This window comes from Mercenaria mercenaria, chromosome 16, assembly GCF_021730395.1.
Source record: "Mercenaria mercenaria strain notata chromosome 16, MADL_Memer_1, whole genome shotgun sequence".
In the NCBI taxonomy this organism is placed as follows: domain Eukaryota; kingdom Metazoa; phylum Mollusca; class Bivalvia; order Venerida; family Veneridae; genus Mercenaria; species Mercenaria mercenaria.
Window position 1 is genome coordinate 70284619 of NC_069376.1, and position 17333 is coordinate 70301951.

The following is a 17333-nucleotide window of genomic DNA, read 5'->3' on the forward strand; positions in this document are numbered from 1 at the left end:
CCTTGAAATTGACAATTTCCTTACACGCCTGAGAGAGTCGGCTAACAAATTCTTTATTTACGAGGCCATTCTCAGTTGTTTTCCTTTTCTCTCATACTTTCCTAAATTAAAATTGATTGATACATTTTTCGAAAACCAGACAATTTTTATTGATAAGTGTATTGCGAAGGGGAGGGAAAACCGAAATTCAGAAACAAGAAACTTTGTTCAAATGTTTTATGAAAAGGTACATGAAAACCAAATAGGAGGGCTACAGAACAGCTTTGATCAAGAGAACATAAGAATTTCAGTATATCAGCTTTTAGCGGCCGGAAGTGAAACCACCGCAGGATCAGTTAGGTGGATACTACTACATTTGATCCGAAAACCGCACATCCAAGATAAAATGGCTACTGAAATGGATGACATTTAAAGGGTCAATGGACTTACCATTGCGACAGAAAGCGTTTACCCTATACGCATTCTGTAATGTTAGAGGGTCTCCGAATCGCTTGTGTAGCCCGTTAGGGATGCCACACACTGTCTCAGAAATGTTAATGTTTCATGGATTCCTCATCCCCAAAACACTGCAGCGTTTTGGCAAACCTTCGTCAAGCTTAAAAAATCCACATGTTTGAAGGAACCGGACGAATTTCGCCCGGATCGCTTTTAAGCGAAGATAGGAAATGTTGTTGTTCCAAAGGAGTTTATCCCATTTTCGTTGGACCAAGGTCTTGTTTAGGTGAAACTCTTTAAAAAATGAAGTATTTCTTTACGTAGCTAGTATTGTAAGGAAGTTCAAGCTGTGTCCCGAGAATGATGGTTTTCTACCAGAAAGCCGAGGAGTTTTTGGTGTTACATATCACCCAGTACCATTTAAAATGAGATTGATACCACGTTAATTTGAAACTTCATTTATATGTAGCACAGTTTCATACTAAACGTGTGTTTTAACATTTGGACCATATATTGAACAATGTGACAGTTTAAAATAATTACGTACTTTGATGAGTTGGAAATATTTGATCATACATTGAATTGTTTTCCTAAGAAAATTATTTGATTATCACAGTATTGAGTATTATTTTCTTTAGTTTTTACGCAACACCTACGGTCCATTCTCAATTATTTTTATTTCTTTGAATTGTGATAAACATTCTTAGGAAATATTAGTAATTATTACCAATTAGAATTACATAGCATTGCAATGTAATCTTAAACTTAGATTCAAGACCTAATCTGTAAATACCACTATGTGAACACAATACAGACTTATATCCATTTTCCTTCTTACTTCAATTTTGTACGCTTATTACTTGCGAAAAAAAAAACGTATTTGAACGTCATTTTTAGAAAAACGATACACGCTTTTGCTCATTTGAACACGAAATGAATGGCTGTGTTTAAAGTCGCAATACATAACAATTACACATAAAACCTATGTTCTCCATGCTCAAATAACTACAATTCATATCATGAGGTAGTACGACCATCGACTAAAGTATAATACAGTAAGAAACAGGAAGTAGATCTATTCATGTTCGTGATTAAATGTTCTTAGTTGGTAATATAATAGCTTCATACTATCACTGACTATGGCGGCGCAAGATGTGTTTAAAATTTTGCGAATATTGTTTAGATTCTACATTTTCATTTTCCTCTGGCATTGTCAATTATGCATTTATTGCAAGGAAATTTCTCAGGAGTCTTCACTATGCTGCTATTGTTGAATTTCAGCAGTATAAATATGCTATAGACAAAATTCTTTAGTCTAAGTTACCTAATCTAAGAAAGTAAAAGCCATGAGGAAATAAAATAAGGTAATATTAAAATTACATGATACTCTGGAACCACTACAACTGACTCACCTACATGAACAGACTCAGTCAAACCGAGTCTGCTTTTATTTTGCTTGGTTGTGTTCTATGCTCCAAACTCTCTTCATGTACTTTTAATAACCTTTTTCGATGAAGTTCCCTCAGAGAGATGTATCGAAATGTTACATTAAGAGTCATGTATAATGGTTGTTTACCAAATGTCTGTTGGAAGTTGGAACTCTGTATTATCTGTCCTAACACCTTTAGATGCTCAGCTAAATCACATAGCTTTGTTTGAAACCGCATGCGTATATGTTCAAACCATTCTACCCATGAAGTACACGTAACAAACTTGAAACAGAGTCTTATAGGTTTTATAACAATCTTCCCGCTTTATTTTAGACACTCGTCTGTTTCGAGTTAACAGATAAACTTAGTAATAAAAGTACTAATCATTTAGGATAATGTGATAGTTGTGCACATCGATATGAGTGCCATTTTTATGTTAACATTAGTGAACAAAATATATTTATCAAAGGGACTAGCCTCCAGATCGTTCGACAACAACAACAAAAAAAAACAGTTTTAGATATCTGGAAATAAATGCTGTATTTCTTAAGAAGGATTTACATTTTAATTACTGACAAACTTTATGTTAGGGAAACACGTGAGAATTTGCTTGTTTTACTACTTTTTACGATGAAAATCCAAAAGCGTTTGTAACGCTTAACTTCAGGTAAACTGTCTCGATTATGAATATCTATATTTTGTAATTATAACTCTCTAATTCCGCTATAGCTTTATTGGTTAAGACGACGGGAAAATGTCTTTATTGCCGCGACGGTCTGGGGTTCAATTCCCGACGCGGTCATCTTTTTTTTCTTGATTAGGATTTTTTAAATTATTTTAGAAACAAAAACTCATATTCTAATGTTCATAATATGACCAAACTTCAATTTGGAAGAAAGATTATTTTTAGCCAAATCTGGAGGTCAGTGCCTTTAAGTACTTATATACATTTTACTTACTGATAGGTCATTGTCGCAAGGTCAATAGTGTTCACCAATTAAATATTAAATAATAAAAGTGTTTATATCAATCTGTTCAGCTAACATGCTGTCCTGAATAAATCGGATATATTTTTTTTTTCAAATGATATTACTTACAATGTTTTATATAACAGCAATGAGAACAGACATTTCTGATTTATGCATTATGTACATCCAAATGTATCTCGCGAGAAAATATGACTGATTATGAGAACTAATAATATCCAGCCGTATTTAAGGAACGAAACAAGAATATAACTTTCCTAGTTATTACATAGATATAAAGCCAGTGACTAGATACACTTTTAACACACACTGAATAAAAACTAATCACAACGTGGATCACCATTTTACATGCATAAGTTTTGTCTTTCGTGCACAGTGCTTTTATTCAAGTAAATGTTTAAAAACCAATTGCAGAAACATAAGGTTGTACCTTCTTGATATAAAATCCATTGTTTGAAACCGCATGCGTATATGTTCAACCCAATTTAAAAACCAATTGTAGAAACATAATGTTGTACCTTCTTGATATAAAGTCCATTGTGCTGTTACATGTGTGTTGAGTTTTTCTATAGTTTCTATTTTTATTTTGTTTAGTCCATTTTATTTGATCTAGTAATGTATACAGGGGCCTCCGTGGCCGAGTTATTAATGTCGCTGACTTCAAATCACTTTCCACTCACCAACGTGGGTTCGTGCCTCACTCGGGGCGTTGAATTCTCCATGTGAGGAAGTCATCCAGCTGGCTTACGGAAGAGCGATGGTTCTACCCAGGTGCCCGCCCGTGTTTGAATAATGCTTCAAGGGGTGCCTGGGGGTCTTCGTCCGCTCTCTCAGCTGGAAAGTCGCAATATGATCTAAATGTGTCGAATAATGCATACTGTTTCGCACAGATCTTCCGTTCATACACTCGTCCTGCAAGAGCTTCGAGCTGAGTATAGGTAGATAGGCAAGAGTAACTCGAAAGTATCTCGAGGTTACTTTTGACATACAGAAAACAATACAGAGGGCTGATAAAGTAAGAATATGTAATAGTTGACAGCATAAATAGTCTGTAAAAATAATGTTCTTATAAATGATAGCGTACATGGCTTTCGAGGAGCATATTAGGGTAAAATTTTAAACCAGATGAAAGAGAGACTCTCCTTCATGAAACGACATGTGTAAATATCACTTTAACTCAGAAAAAAAATCAACGAGATGAAGCAGCCAACATGATTATACATCTAAAATCAGCAACTGGTAGTGTATCTGCAGTTACGGAGGTTATATTCTTTTCGTTGACTGAGACAATCTGTCTGCATTCTTTTATTTACAGCGATGACTTTTCAGGCATACCCTTTGTCGTGTTCTGCATACAGTTTCCTTTTTGCCGTACATATATGAGCTGTTTGATTTTGATTTAAAAACGATCATTATGAATATGTTTGGCCTATCAACTATGAAATGTTCCGATAAGCTGACAGAATCAGTTCAAATAACTAAATCATGTAAAACTTTCTTATCATCTTATCTAAAATGACGTTTATTACCAGCTGAACAAAGTTTATTACCAGCTGAACAAAGTCAGTTGAGCTATTTTTCAACAGATATTTTTAATTCAAACAGTTGGTCGCAAAATGAATACATTAACCATCGGACTTTGTCTTGTGCTACATGTTCTGATTATCGACTGCCGAGCAGACGAGGCACTGCTGAAACAGCTGCTAGACAGAGTAGAAAAGCTGGAAAGAAAAGGTGAGTAGAACATAGAATTATATTTTTCACAAATCAAAAAAAAATAATGTTCAGACAATGCATCTGATGTTTACATATCGGTCTGGCATAGCATGATCGTGTATTTACGCGGTGTCACTTACATAATCTTTCCAATAGTCTGCTAAATTGATTTCAAATGCACATAAAGTAATAAGTTTTAAGTATGTGAATTGTAGAGTAATAGGGACATGTATTGTATAACTGCATTTCGCTTGAAACGATGCTTTGGGCGTGTGATGTTAAACGTGTCCTTACATACCATGATGGCTATTAGTTTGCTTTTTATGCAAAGGATCTTCAAATTCAGATTTTTTTTCAATATTATTCTTGCAACATTACAAAGCGACAAGCGACAGTCCTTTCAAACGTGCGCCCAAAGTGCGCAAGATAAGCTTTAGAAGGTCCTTGTCTGTTGTCCGTCGTTGTCTGTCGTTAACTAGTTCACTGTTTGCACACTAGAGGTCACAGTTTTATTCCAGTGGAAATAAGGCTTGATTAGACTGTTGGTCTTTAAGAAAAATCTTTTATGGGACTGAAATTTTGTCATGTTTGCTCGAAAACTAGATCACTATGTCAAGTCAGTTGTTGTTAACACTCTACTTGATCTATATAAAGTCTGGTCAGAATGCTTCCCTTCAGGTCTAAGATCGGTTTACATTTTTACGTGTCACACAAAGGCTTTATATCCGTCTTCACAGGTTGTTTTTTTCTAAATGCCTCCATCTTAAATTGGGGTTGTAATAAGTTCGACCTTATCACCGTTAGTGCGTATGTTTTCCTATCATACATTATAGAATACAATTATATTGAGGTGAGACACTGGAAATATCTATCGTCTAATGCTGTTAAAGATATATTAGATACAATATATTATTGAAAGACATACAGTTTATGTAACATATAATTAGTAAGTTTAAGTGAATTAGCAGTACTGTGTATTAGGTTTTAAAATAGTAACACTGTATACATTTATAGAATGTATACTACCTCTGAAAAAAACTGACAGTTTTAAACAATCAACTGTTACTATGTGACATTTAATTATACTATACGAAGTCTTAATTTGTATGTTTAGTGATGTTTATATCTGATGTAGATTACTGTGAAATCATTAATATTCGTGGGGGATTAATTTTCGTGGATTTCGTGGTTGAGTCAATCCACGAAATTTAATCCCAACGAACAAGTAAAATTCCCATTCATTTTATGTTCAAAAGTTGAAATCCACGAATTCATATCCCAACGAAATTGCTGTTTTGACCAAAACCACGAAATACCATGCCCACGAAATTAAATGATTTTACAGTATATATAATATATATATTTGAAGTAATTATCTAAAGATAGGATGTTTAAATGAAAGATGACTTCTAGATATCTTTAAAAAATAATGATATTAACTAGATTATTGTATGCATACCACATGAAGGTAATAAAAGCAAAACGTTATGTTCAATACTTAAAAAAGACTACAACAATAAGTACGATTGTTTTGTTTTTTGTTGTTGTTGTTGTTGTTTTTTCAGTTTTATATACCTGTAGCATTCAGCAATCATATTTGTCGGTCATTGGTTTCAGACCAGTACACACTTTTATATTGCATATATTACAGATTTAGAGTCGACAGTAAAACTGACAGAAATGGACGATAAAGTCCAATTCTACGCAGATCTCACAGAAAATCTCCGAGAGGAATTGACAGAGAAAGGTCGTATAATTGACGAAATGAACCGACGGATTTTAGATTTTGAAGATATTGTTCGGAAACTTAAGACCAACGAACAGGTAGAAACTACAAAAAGGAGAAATGGAAAATATGTGGAAGCCACTGCCAAGAAAGAAACAACAATTGCTCCCGAGGTCAATGTCAGTAGCAGTCTACATAGACAAGGACATCAGTCTAAACGGAATGTTTCTAGTTTTTCATACAACAAGAAAAGTACATAATAATTGTTATTTATCACATTACCCAATATATACAATTGCACAATTTACTTAATGCACATCTTAACAGAAAATTCATTTTGAAATGTTAGCCTTTTTCTGGTATGCATAGACTTTAAATCGAACTTCAGGCATTGTCTAGAATTCAATATCATCTCTCTATATTCTTTATTCGGAATTATGACAGTCCATTCAATATACTCGGAGGCGCAGGGGTAAAAAGAATATTTAGTACACTGCCTTTGCGTTTGCATCATTCGTCAGACACATTTTCATTATATTACTATTTCCAGATTTCTATTATATCGCACACTGAATATTCAACATTTTGTAGTAAACTAAACCAGCCAGTTTCCCCGTGTTTCGGCAGCGAAAAAATGTGTAATATCAAACAACCAATCGCTCATAAACGTGCATAATATAACAATTGTATAATAAATGTAATACAAGTTTATAAATAGAATATGATTTGATTTGATTTATCCTACAGATATCGACACAAGAATGACGTTGCCAAGTAGTCGCCAAACTGTCAGTCAAGGAGAAGCTGTCGCATTCCATGCAGTCAATACTCATGGCGAAATTGCTCACATAGGTGTTGGTCAGAACATACACTTCGAAACAGTTTTGCTCAACCTAAACAATGGCTTCCATCCTCAGCATGGTGTGTTCATCGCTCCGACAGCTGGACTGTATATATTTTCGACATCAGTTCTAAGTTTTAGTGGTCAAACGACTAGTTTATTCGCCGCAGATTTGGTGAAAAATGGCGCTATCCTCGGTAGAGCCTATGGACATGGCGACAACGGATATCACGATCGAGGCTCCGTTACAGCTGTAACACAAATAGCTGCAGGTGATGAAGTTTGGGTCCGGTTACATTGCTGCGCTGACGATTCACTCTACGGAGGATATTATACAACGTTTACCGGCGCTTTACTCAGTGCTTTGTAAACTGCTTATTCTTTGGAATTAAGCACAATAAACGAGATGCACGTACTTCTCTTTTCTTTTCTTATCATGAACCTATACTGTGAAATCATTTTTATTCGCGTAGGACGAATTTTCGCGTATTTCGCGCTAGGACCGCGCTATTATTATTATTTTTTAATTATATCTTTTCATTACTAAAATTGAAAATGCGCGAATAAAAGCCCGCGCGAAACAGTCCTTTTTCACGTTTGCGCGAAATTTCATGTCAGCGAATTTAAATGATTTCACAGTATTTGTTATGATACATACATTTGTATTTGCTTGTAACATAGATGACTTTGTGGAATGAATTTTAACCTAATCAATATACACAACATCCTGTAGAATATCTGAAATCAGTCGTTTAAAGTCTTTTTTTCCATCAGATAACAGGAGGTCTTTATTGAAAATCAACGTATTTAAAATGACCATTTTCATTGTTATACTAATATACATGTACTATATTTCAAATCCTTACATACTAAACTGGTGTGGTGCTGATCTGTAATAAGCTTTTTTATTTTACAAATTGAAATTAAGCTTAGCTTAGAGAGTTATCTCAAAACTTGGACATCTGATTGGTTGATTTAGGTGGACAATTAAAATTTGTCCCTTGGCAATATCGCATTTCAGGACGGGCCAAATTCGGAGTAAGTAAAATTATCCTTATTTTACTAGATTCTAGTTTAAACCCAAAATGCAAAAAAATAAATGTAGGGTATTTGTTTCATAGAATTCGCGTAATATGGATTTTGCCTACGTAGAAGAACAATATTTCATTCGAAATGAATGAATGTTTACGTAGCGGGATTGTAAAAATACTCTAGGTTTTAGTTGAAAGCAAAGACATAATAAAAGGGTAAATAAATTCTGTAAAACGATCTGTAGGAAGCATAGAACGCAACCAAGCACAATAATAGAAAACTCGATTTGATTCTGCCCATTAATGGTAACGAAATATGCCTCGCCCGTACCGTCCCCTGACAGCAATTTAAGGTAGTGGGAATGTAATGACAATCGGCAATTTCCGTTTGATTACGTATTATTTTTAAGTTATTTCGACATCCTTCGGCTAAGGGAACATTGGCTTTCGTGAAACGCGGAAAATGCCGATATTGCGTGCCGAAAATACGTAATCAAACGGAAAGTGCCGATTGTCATTACCGGTCTACTACCTTAAGTGGAACTATATTTTACTGTACAGACACATTTAATGAACTCAATGATCCCAAAGGACCAGAAAGTTGAACATGAAAAAATGAGAACAATTACAAAGAATTGTAAAGAATGTTTATACCTCCACTTTGATGCATGACAATTCTTTTATTCATAATTATAAAGAATGAAGAAATCTGTGAAAAGGTTCTCTGGGAGAATAAGAAGCAACCAAGCAACATAATACAGACTCGCTTTGACTGAGACTGTTCATGAGAGGTAATGAAATAGCAAAGTTTTATTTGTATGGCGAAAAGAAACTGAAAGCTTTGTTTATTAGTGTTTAATTTTTAATAGAAAATTGAACTACACTTTGCTCACCGCCCTACTGCATCAAAATCATCAAAATCAAGTAAAAAGTCTTGAGAACAATTATTCATGTAGATCTATATATTAAGCCATGTACAATTGCGATATCTCTAATCTGATTTCAAGATGAACTTTACATCCGTCTGCAAATTGGCACAATAAGCTTAAAAAGAAGACCTTTGTCCAAACGTGATAGCAATTTACGTCAACAAATACATAACCTTTATTCTGAATCTAAACAGAAAAGGATAAATATCAAACAGGACCAGCGATGTACTAAGACCTCATTGTCAACGTGTTTTACTTTTCCTATGTTTTTACGAATATGTTTACCGCGTACACATGCTTACATTATGGTTACATATTTCTGCCACGAGATAGCTAGGTAGCTATCGCGATACTTAAAAAGTTTTCTTGATAAAACGAAGTTTTCTTTAAAGATCATCTCATCAGTCATAGGTTTCCCGGAAATATTATTGCGATAATTTACATTAGTACCACGATATTGTTTTGCGTAAATGCCCACATCTGTTATATAGCTACTTCGGTATTTTCTTGATATTTCGAGCTTTTCTGAAAACTTTATCTCAATAGCCTGAAGTTTCCTTGGAAACAATGATTTATTACAATAATGTTTTCAGAAAACTGCACAACTTTTCTGAGAAGGTACATGCACATTACGGGAATTTTGTGGGTGGATCTGGATTTGGGATTGCATGTGGACGGACCAAACCTGTCTTAAAACAATGCATGCTGTATTGTGACAATACAATTCGTAATACATGTACAATGATAATTTTATGTAGGTACTTATTGTTAAGCAGTCTTTTTTGCCACACGCAAAAAAAAGCGCATACGCATCAAAATCAAAACATCCGATTAAACAGCAGGGCATCAAACAGCGGCGTAAATTCTTCTGTACAGAAAAAAGATTGATTGAATAGGTAAGCGGTCATATCACTTTAGGAAGCGCCTGAATCGTCAACCTGTTATGTTGTCTGTATTATACTGGTCACTCCAGCAGAACTTGTTGAATGATCGAATGCTCCCTAGTGTATCAGCTGGTATATATTGTACCTGGACCCGGAAAGAAATCATGGATTTCATACATGTATATTCCATATTATGTGCCTGTTTAGTGTTTCTGTACACATTTTTCTTGATATATTTGGTAACAAAGGCGTCAGAATGAAGTCCCACCCGGACCAGCTTTGTTCCCTTTCGTAGGAAATATGTCTTCATTTATGTCGTCGGATGTTTTAGACAAACTCACTGAAGTTAGGAAAAGATACGGAGATATATTTGCGCTATATATTGGTAGACGATCCACAATGAAGGAATTAATGAAAGCAGGGGTCATTGTTTAAAAGAAGACCCAGTTCTCCAATGTACATGAATAAAGGGATTATATTTACTAATGATGAAACGTGGAAAGTATTTACACTGTCCCGTGTATTTGGAACATGGTGGGGGTAAGAGTGAGGTTGGGTGCGCATCATAAACCGGTTTAAGCTCCACAGTGGTGGTTTTGCCACTGACATTCCTAGGCGGTTTCCCACTGTGTTCCTTTGTTTGTTCGTTTTGTCCTCGCGTGTTGGCTTTGTGTGCGAGTGTGTGTTTGTGTGTGTGTGATGTGCACGTCTGCGTGCTGTGGGTTTCGTTTTGGGGAGGCTGCGTTTTTTGGTACGTGGCATTCCCTGTTTGATATTTGTCTTTATTACTTTTTCTTGTATTACAATTTATTGACGTCACTCTAGAAAATCAGCTTAATTTTTTTGATAAGCGTTTTGCGAGGAAAAGCGAAATCACAAAATCGGAACGCAAAAGCTTTGTTCGAATGTACCTTGAAAGGACTAATGAAAATTGTATAGGAGGGCAGCAGAACACTTACGATTAAGAGAATTTACAGCGTATCAACTTCTGACGGCTGGAAGTGAAACCACCGGATCAGTTATGCGGATATTACTACATTTGACCAGGCAGCCACATATTCAAGATAAAATGGCAACGGAAATAAACACCATCTTGTGATCAGAGGATCCTCAAATCAGCGACAGAAATCGTTTACCGTATATGGATGCTGTAGTATTAGAAGGTCTCCGAATTGCTTGTGTATGCCCGCTAGGCATGCCACACTCTCTGCAAGTAGATACTATCTTTCATTTATTCCTTTTCTTAAAGAATTTCACCGTTTTAGTGAACCTTTCATCTTTCTTGAAAGATCCACATGTTTGGAAGGAACCGGACGAATTTCGCCCGGATAGCTTCCAAGCGAAAATATGGAAAGAGTTATTGTTCCAAAGGAATTTATCCTATTTTCCTTAAGACCAAGGTCTTGTTTGTGTGAAACTTTTGCAGTTGCAAGTGATGAAGTGTTTCTAGCTAGTTGTCAGAAAGTTTAGATTGTATCCTGTGAATGATAATTATCTGTCAGAAAGCCGAGGAGTTCTTGGTGTTACGTATCACTTCAAACCATTTAAAATGAGAATGTTACCACTTTAGGTTAAAATGTTCCTTTCTCGCTGTATGATGGACACGAATATGTACTTCAGTGACATAAAACTGTTAGTGAACGGACGTTTTCGAATATTTAAACCTTGTTTGAACAATGTGACAGTGCTAAACTAAAGTATGATCCTGTATGAAATAGAGCGGATTTAACAATTTCTTTATATTTAGAAATTACTGCCAAGGATGACATACAGCGCAAAATGTGCTACAGTTGTAAAACTTAGTTAGTGCTATTCCTGTAAACCTAAGCACTTTTCTCAAATATTTTGGAAAACCAGACTGTGTGCTAAAGAGATCATTATTTTCTATACCCTCCTGGCAAAATGAAATGAGCTGCGCCATGAGAAAACCAACATCCGCGCAGTCTGGTCAGGATCCATGCTGTTCGCTAACGGTTTTCTAATTGCAATAGGCCTTGAACAGCATGGATCCTGACCAGACTGGATGCGCAGGCTGGTCTGGATCCTTGCTGGTCGCAAACCCACTATGTTGCTTTTGTCATCCCCAACTTTGAGCGTGAAATATACGAGAACCACAACTCCTGTCGGTATTGATTTTTTGCCTTGTGCGCCGTTGTAGTTGTTTCCCTTTACACTAAAATATCGATAAACCTGCTGTTTGGCATTTATAGGTAAACTCGGCTCTACATTTTCGAGCAACGCATCTTGGTTAGACAGAATTATTGAAGTATGCTAATTAAAGCAGAATATAACACATCTTTAAGCCACTGTAATTAATTGTATTTTATGGACTTTGCTAGATACCGACATTGTTTTACGAGTTATAAATGATTCTATTATATTAAACGATAAGTAAAATGTACGATTTTACAGTAAAAATACTTGTTTATCATGCGTATGTAATGTTGATTTTCTGTCCTGTATATGCTGAGTGGAGTTATAAGTTTCGTTGAATGCATGGACCAAAAATTTAAAAATAAAAAATGCCACTTTTCAGTGGTAAAGGATATACATAAAACATCACACTAAACGATTCCTTTTCTTTCAAATCCCTTTTGAAAGCATTTCCTCTTTTTGCTGTGAAACGTAATGTTGTAAAATTATGTTCTCGGGTTATTTTTTTTTTTTTTTTTGATTTATCGCCATGAAAATTTCGATTTTGACAATTACTGCATATTGACTGTAAGTGTTTTACGCGTGATGTTTTATGGACCTTTGCGAATACACCGGATGGAGATAAGTTAAACACCCAAGGCTATGCTAATTACCCCCAAAATACTTCTGTAATAAAAATAATCAACTGAGACATAAAGTAGAGATGTTCTGCCATTAACAGATATTTATTTATTAAATTATTTATCGGCAAATTGAACATAGATGTACTTATTTTTTACTTATTATACTTTTTTGCATAAAATTTTAGATGGGTGTAGAAAATTATGACAGAACTTTAGGTGACGGTTAAGCAGTTTGTTTCAGAATAGTTTCGAACAGCTGGACAATACAACCTAAACTGAATTAAACACATATATAAATTTTGGCAATTTCTAGTGTCATGTGTGTTTTTAAATGCCTAGATCCACTACTATATAAGTTCAACATTTCATTTGAGTCATGTTTGTGCACATTTATATTATACATACATTTGTTAAAAAAAAAACACATTTTATAATTGTCTAAAACACATACTATCTTACATTTTACAATTAATCTAAAGTATCTATTTGCTATTAAAAATTATTGTATTACAATAAAACTTCATTGTTTCACAATATTTCGCAAAAAGACCATAAAACATTTGTGAAGAGGTGTCAACCACGATAATCCAATCTAAAACCCCCGTCTTATCTGCTGCTTATCAGCGATTATGTAATAGTCGCTAACTGATGGGCAATTTTTCACAACAGGGGTCCCCGTGGACCATGAAGATTTGTGGAGTATAGGAATTAATTTTCCTTTATAGAATGTAGAATAATAATATAGTTATAAAAATGTCTTTGTTTTCATAAAATATTTCTGCTAATATCATGATAATGAAAAAGGTCATATTCAGGTGAAAGTGATTATTGTATTTGATAAATATACATCTGTTTGTTTTTTTGTTTTTTCAATTTGAACAATAAGTTTCGTAAAGTGTACCTTTTTCATCTTCTACTGAAATGTTCGCACGGGTAAATAAATCAAATTATCACCACAGTTAATATGACCATCATTCATTAATTTGTAATTTATACTTCTTCATTCACGCAGTGATCTGTGAACGAAAAGAAGTCATGGCTCTATGTAATATTTTAGGCCCATACATAACAAAATTTTCGCGAAATGTTTCAATTATTGAACAGTTTATTGAAATATCGTCCAAAATTATACCGGCACACAGTTTGTAAAGCAATTACATGGAATTAATTCTAATTGCCTTTTTAATTTAAGGCGGACATTTTAAGACCAATTTATTTCCAATTAAAGATGTGACTTAAAGTCTGCCAATTCAAAAAAGTTTTACTTTTAATCATAAGAAATAAATAAATAAATAAATAAATAAATAATAAATAAATAAATAAATAAATAAAATGCTCAAAAAGATATGCAACACATTGATAAGCATTGCCTTTTGCCGTCGTACCGTTAAGTAAATATTTGTGAAAAGCGTGCTCAAGATTGCGATTACTTCATTTTCAAATTAAAATGGAAGCAATTTGTCATAATTCAATTTTAAAATAAAAAATACCCAGACAATGTTCAGACAATGGAGAATACTTCACGAGGTTATAAAATAATATCATTTTGATAGAAAATGTTTTTATAGCCTTTTAAAACCTGACATAACCGATCTTTTCAAACTTTCTATATAGAAAAACATAGAAACCATTGTCATCAACTTCAAACAAAAATGGAAGCAATAAGTTTTTGTATCACATCGATAAAAAATATATTGAAATAAAGGGCAAAAAATGAAGATCACTTCACGAGGTTATAAAATTTTGTTAAATAACGATAAAAATACGTTTTTAATGTTTGAAATATATTTTCCTATACAAATCTATAGTAAAATTGCTTATCGATAAACGTTATCGGGTCCGCGATCCGTGTATATTCAAGGGAGACTACTTTTGCCAAACTACTGGTCAGTGTATTGGAATGTTGGCCATGCATGGCGCAGCTCAAATATAATGAACCAAACAGCTAACCCGCCACTCGCTGTTTGGCCGATATCTTGAAAATTACAAAAATACTTTTCATATCAAAATTTCAAAAGCATTGATCTTAACAAAGTTATAATTTTATTCATCAAACTACCACATCCCATTTTGAAAAGTCACATAAATACACATATTATTGCGTGTTTTTAGAAAATGTATGGATGCGATTTATAAAAGAAAAAAAAACAGGATTGTTTATTTTTGATAGAAAATGGTTAATATCATAACCATTTTACGATAAGGCATGGAAACGATATTTTTTGTTTTTGTTGGCATTTTCTTCCGTCATAACGTTTTTCGCTAGTTTGTAAATCCTAGACATTTTAGTTTATCTTTGGTAAATTTCAAAATAGCATCAACGCCTTAAAATTAGTAAATTTACGTAATGCCATCGTTCGATTTTCTTGAATTCTCGAAATGTTGTCAACCATATATTGGTCGAAATGTACACCTTACCTTTAACCTGCTAAATTTCTAAAAATGACGGGTCCATCATTCAATTTGGACAATACCATTTATTATTTGAAGGGGTGTTCACTGAAAATTTACTGACTGAATAGCGAACAGTGCATATGCACTGGTCGCAAAGGCAGCGTAAATTCTGTCTGTGCTGATGCGGTTTACGTTGTAGGGTAACTGTGATTAAGGAACGTAGTATTCCCTTCTGAATATTTATCCTTGTTCCACTTTCCCCTTCAACACCCCTAACCCTTCCTTCCCCCTTTTTCTATTATTTGTATAAAATCAAAATGTACTTGTTGGATTTTTTTAAGTAACCCGTCTATAATATTTTTACCGTTACAGCTTCATTTTGTTGTGGGCCAACTTTGCAAATGCGTGGCTCCTTCTAGACTGTATTTGTGGTGCTCTGTGCTTCCGAGAAATCTACCCTTACCTATTATCTTTTGTCAGAAGTGATAAATTTGATTGTATGCCAGATCTGTTTCTTTTTCGTGGTTGTTGATAATGTTTCGCTTAATGAATCCAAAAGTTTTATTGGCTTTTGTTATGATTTTTGATATGTGACTGGTTCATTTGAGGTCCAAAGAAAGAACTAGTCCAAGATATTTTGCATGAGGTACAGACAGACAGACAGACAGACAGACAGTCCCACTGCTTCTCCCAAATCTGCATCTTGTCAAGGATGGAAATCTGAGAGTGAGTTAATAGTAATGTAAACCGCAGTATCATCGGCAAAGAGTCGATCTTGGGATTTAAAGAGAGCCGAAGGAAGATGACTGATATAAATGAGAAATAAAAGCGGCCCAAGAACATTCTTCTGGAGAGTGTGGAGTAATTTGAGATGATTTAATTGTCAAATGCCTTACTAAAGCTAGGAAGAATGGGATCAGTTTGGCTGCCAGAAGCGATGCTGTGAACAAGATAGTCTGTAAGTTGGAGCAGCTGGATTTCGCAGGAACGCCTCTCTTAAACTTTATTTAACCATGTTGAAGATCATATAGAATACCTATATGGTTTTGCAAAGTACACATGTAAGGAATATGGGCCTATGGTTGGTTTGGTCTGACCTGACACTTTTCTTGCAGATGGGGTTACATTTGCATTTTTTCCACTGGGAAGGTATAGATCCTTAATCAATGGATTCCTGGAAGATGATTTCAAGGATTGGTGATATTTCCTTTGAGAGTGTTTAAGAATGATGGGCTTGATTTTGTCTGGCCCACATGCCTTTTGAGGGTTTTGATTTGAAAGGAGCTTATCTATGCCATTGGCATTTTCATGGATACTTGGCATTCTTGGGTAGGTTGACTGTCTTCAGGTGGTTATTGGTATTGTTTTTGATCAGATGATTTTATGTCTTGGGAGTTCAACTTGCAAGTTTAATGGTGATTTTGGGATAAATACCGACATTTGCTTATTAAGAGCTGTTGCTTTTGAAGTTTAATCGGAGTCGTTTTGGTATTTTAAAGGTGGCATGGATGCTGAGTTTTGTTTGGAATGCTTGAGGAGCAGTTTTTGGTGTTTGGTTTTGATGTAGGGGAGGCATCTATCTATCTATTTATACTGCAGCACTCCTCTTTGCGAGTATTATGTGCAGCTGCGTGCCTGTACAAGAAATTTAAAAGTAGAATGGATAGGAGGGTGAAAGTAGTAGACGATGTGTATTGCAAATATGAATACAGTTGATAGTGTTAAAAACAAGAAGGATTTACAGATAAAAGCAGTTTAAAAACAGGTCTATCATGTTAAGCCGTGTGTGCAAGTTTGGTCACACCCTGCTTAAACTGGTTCAGGGCGGGGTCTTGCACAAGTTTTACTGGAAGGGAGTTCCAAAGCACTATGGTGGCTGGAAAGAAAGAGTACTTATAGTAATTACAGTGAGTGAGGATCTGAGTATAGGAGTGGGGATGCATATATGTCTTGTTAGTCGGGATGAGGGGCTGACATAGGGAGGGAGTGGTACAGCAACCAAACCATTCACTATTTTGTAGAACATCAGGTTGGGGAGGGTGGAGGGACTGTATGTTTGAGCAAAGAAGTATAAAATACACAGCTATTTGTTTTTATAGCTCTTTGGTTTGAGGTCCAAGAAATATTACTATACGATCAGATGGTTTGTTTCATTTCTTTAAGTTTCTTCTTCGTACGCAGTTA

The 17333-nt window shown here is 34.7% G+C and overlaps 2 protein-coding genes across 2 annotated transcripts in view; both read left to right on the forward strand.

Annotated features, from left to right (window-relative positions):
* Nucleotides 1–17333, forward strand: part of LOC123540187 (dolichyl-diphosphooligosaccharide--protein glycosyltransferase subunit STT3A-like) — a 285963-nt gene that overhangs the window by 251836 nt on the left and 16794 nt on the right. The gene's annotated exons all lie outside the window — the stretch shown is intronic.
* Nucleotides 4358–7549, forward strand: LOC128549779 (uncharacterized). The gene is made up of 3 exons (XM_053527345.1): nt 4358–4585; nt 6219–6545; nt 7041–7549. The coding sequence occupies exons 1-3, from the start codon at nt 4468–4470 to the stop codon at nt 7502–7504; spliced, it is 909 nt and encodes a 302-aa protein (XP_053383320.1). The 5' UTR covers nt 4358–4467; the 3' UTR covers nt 7505–7549.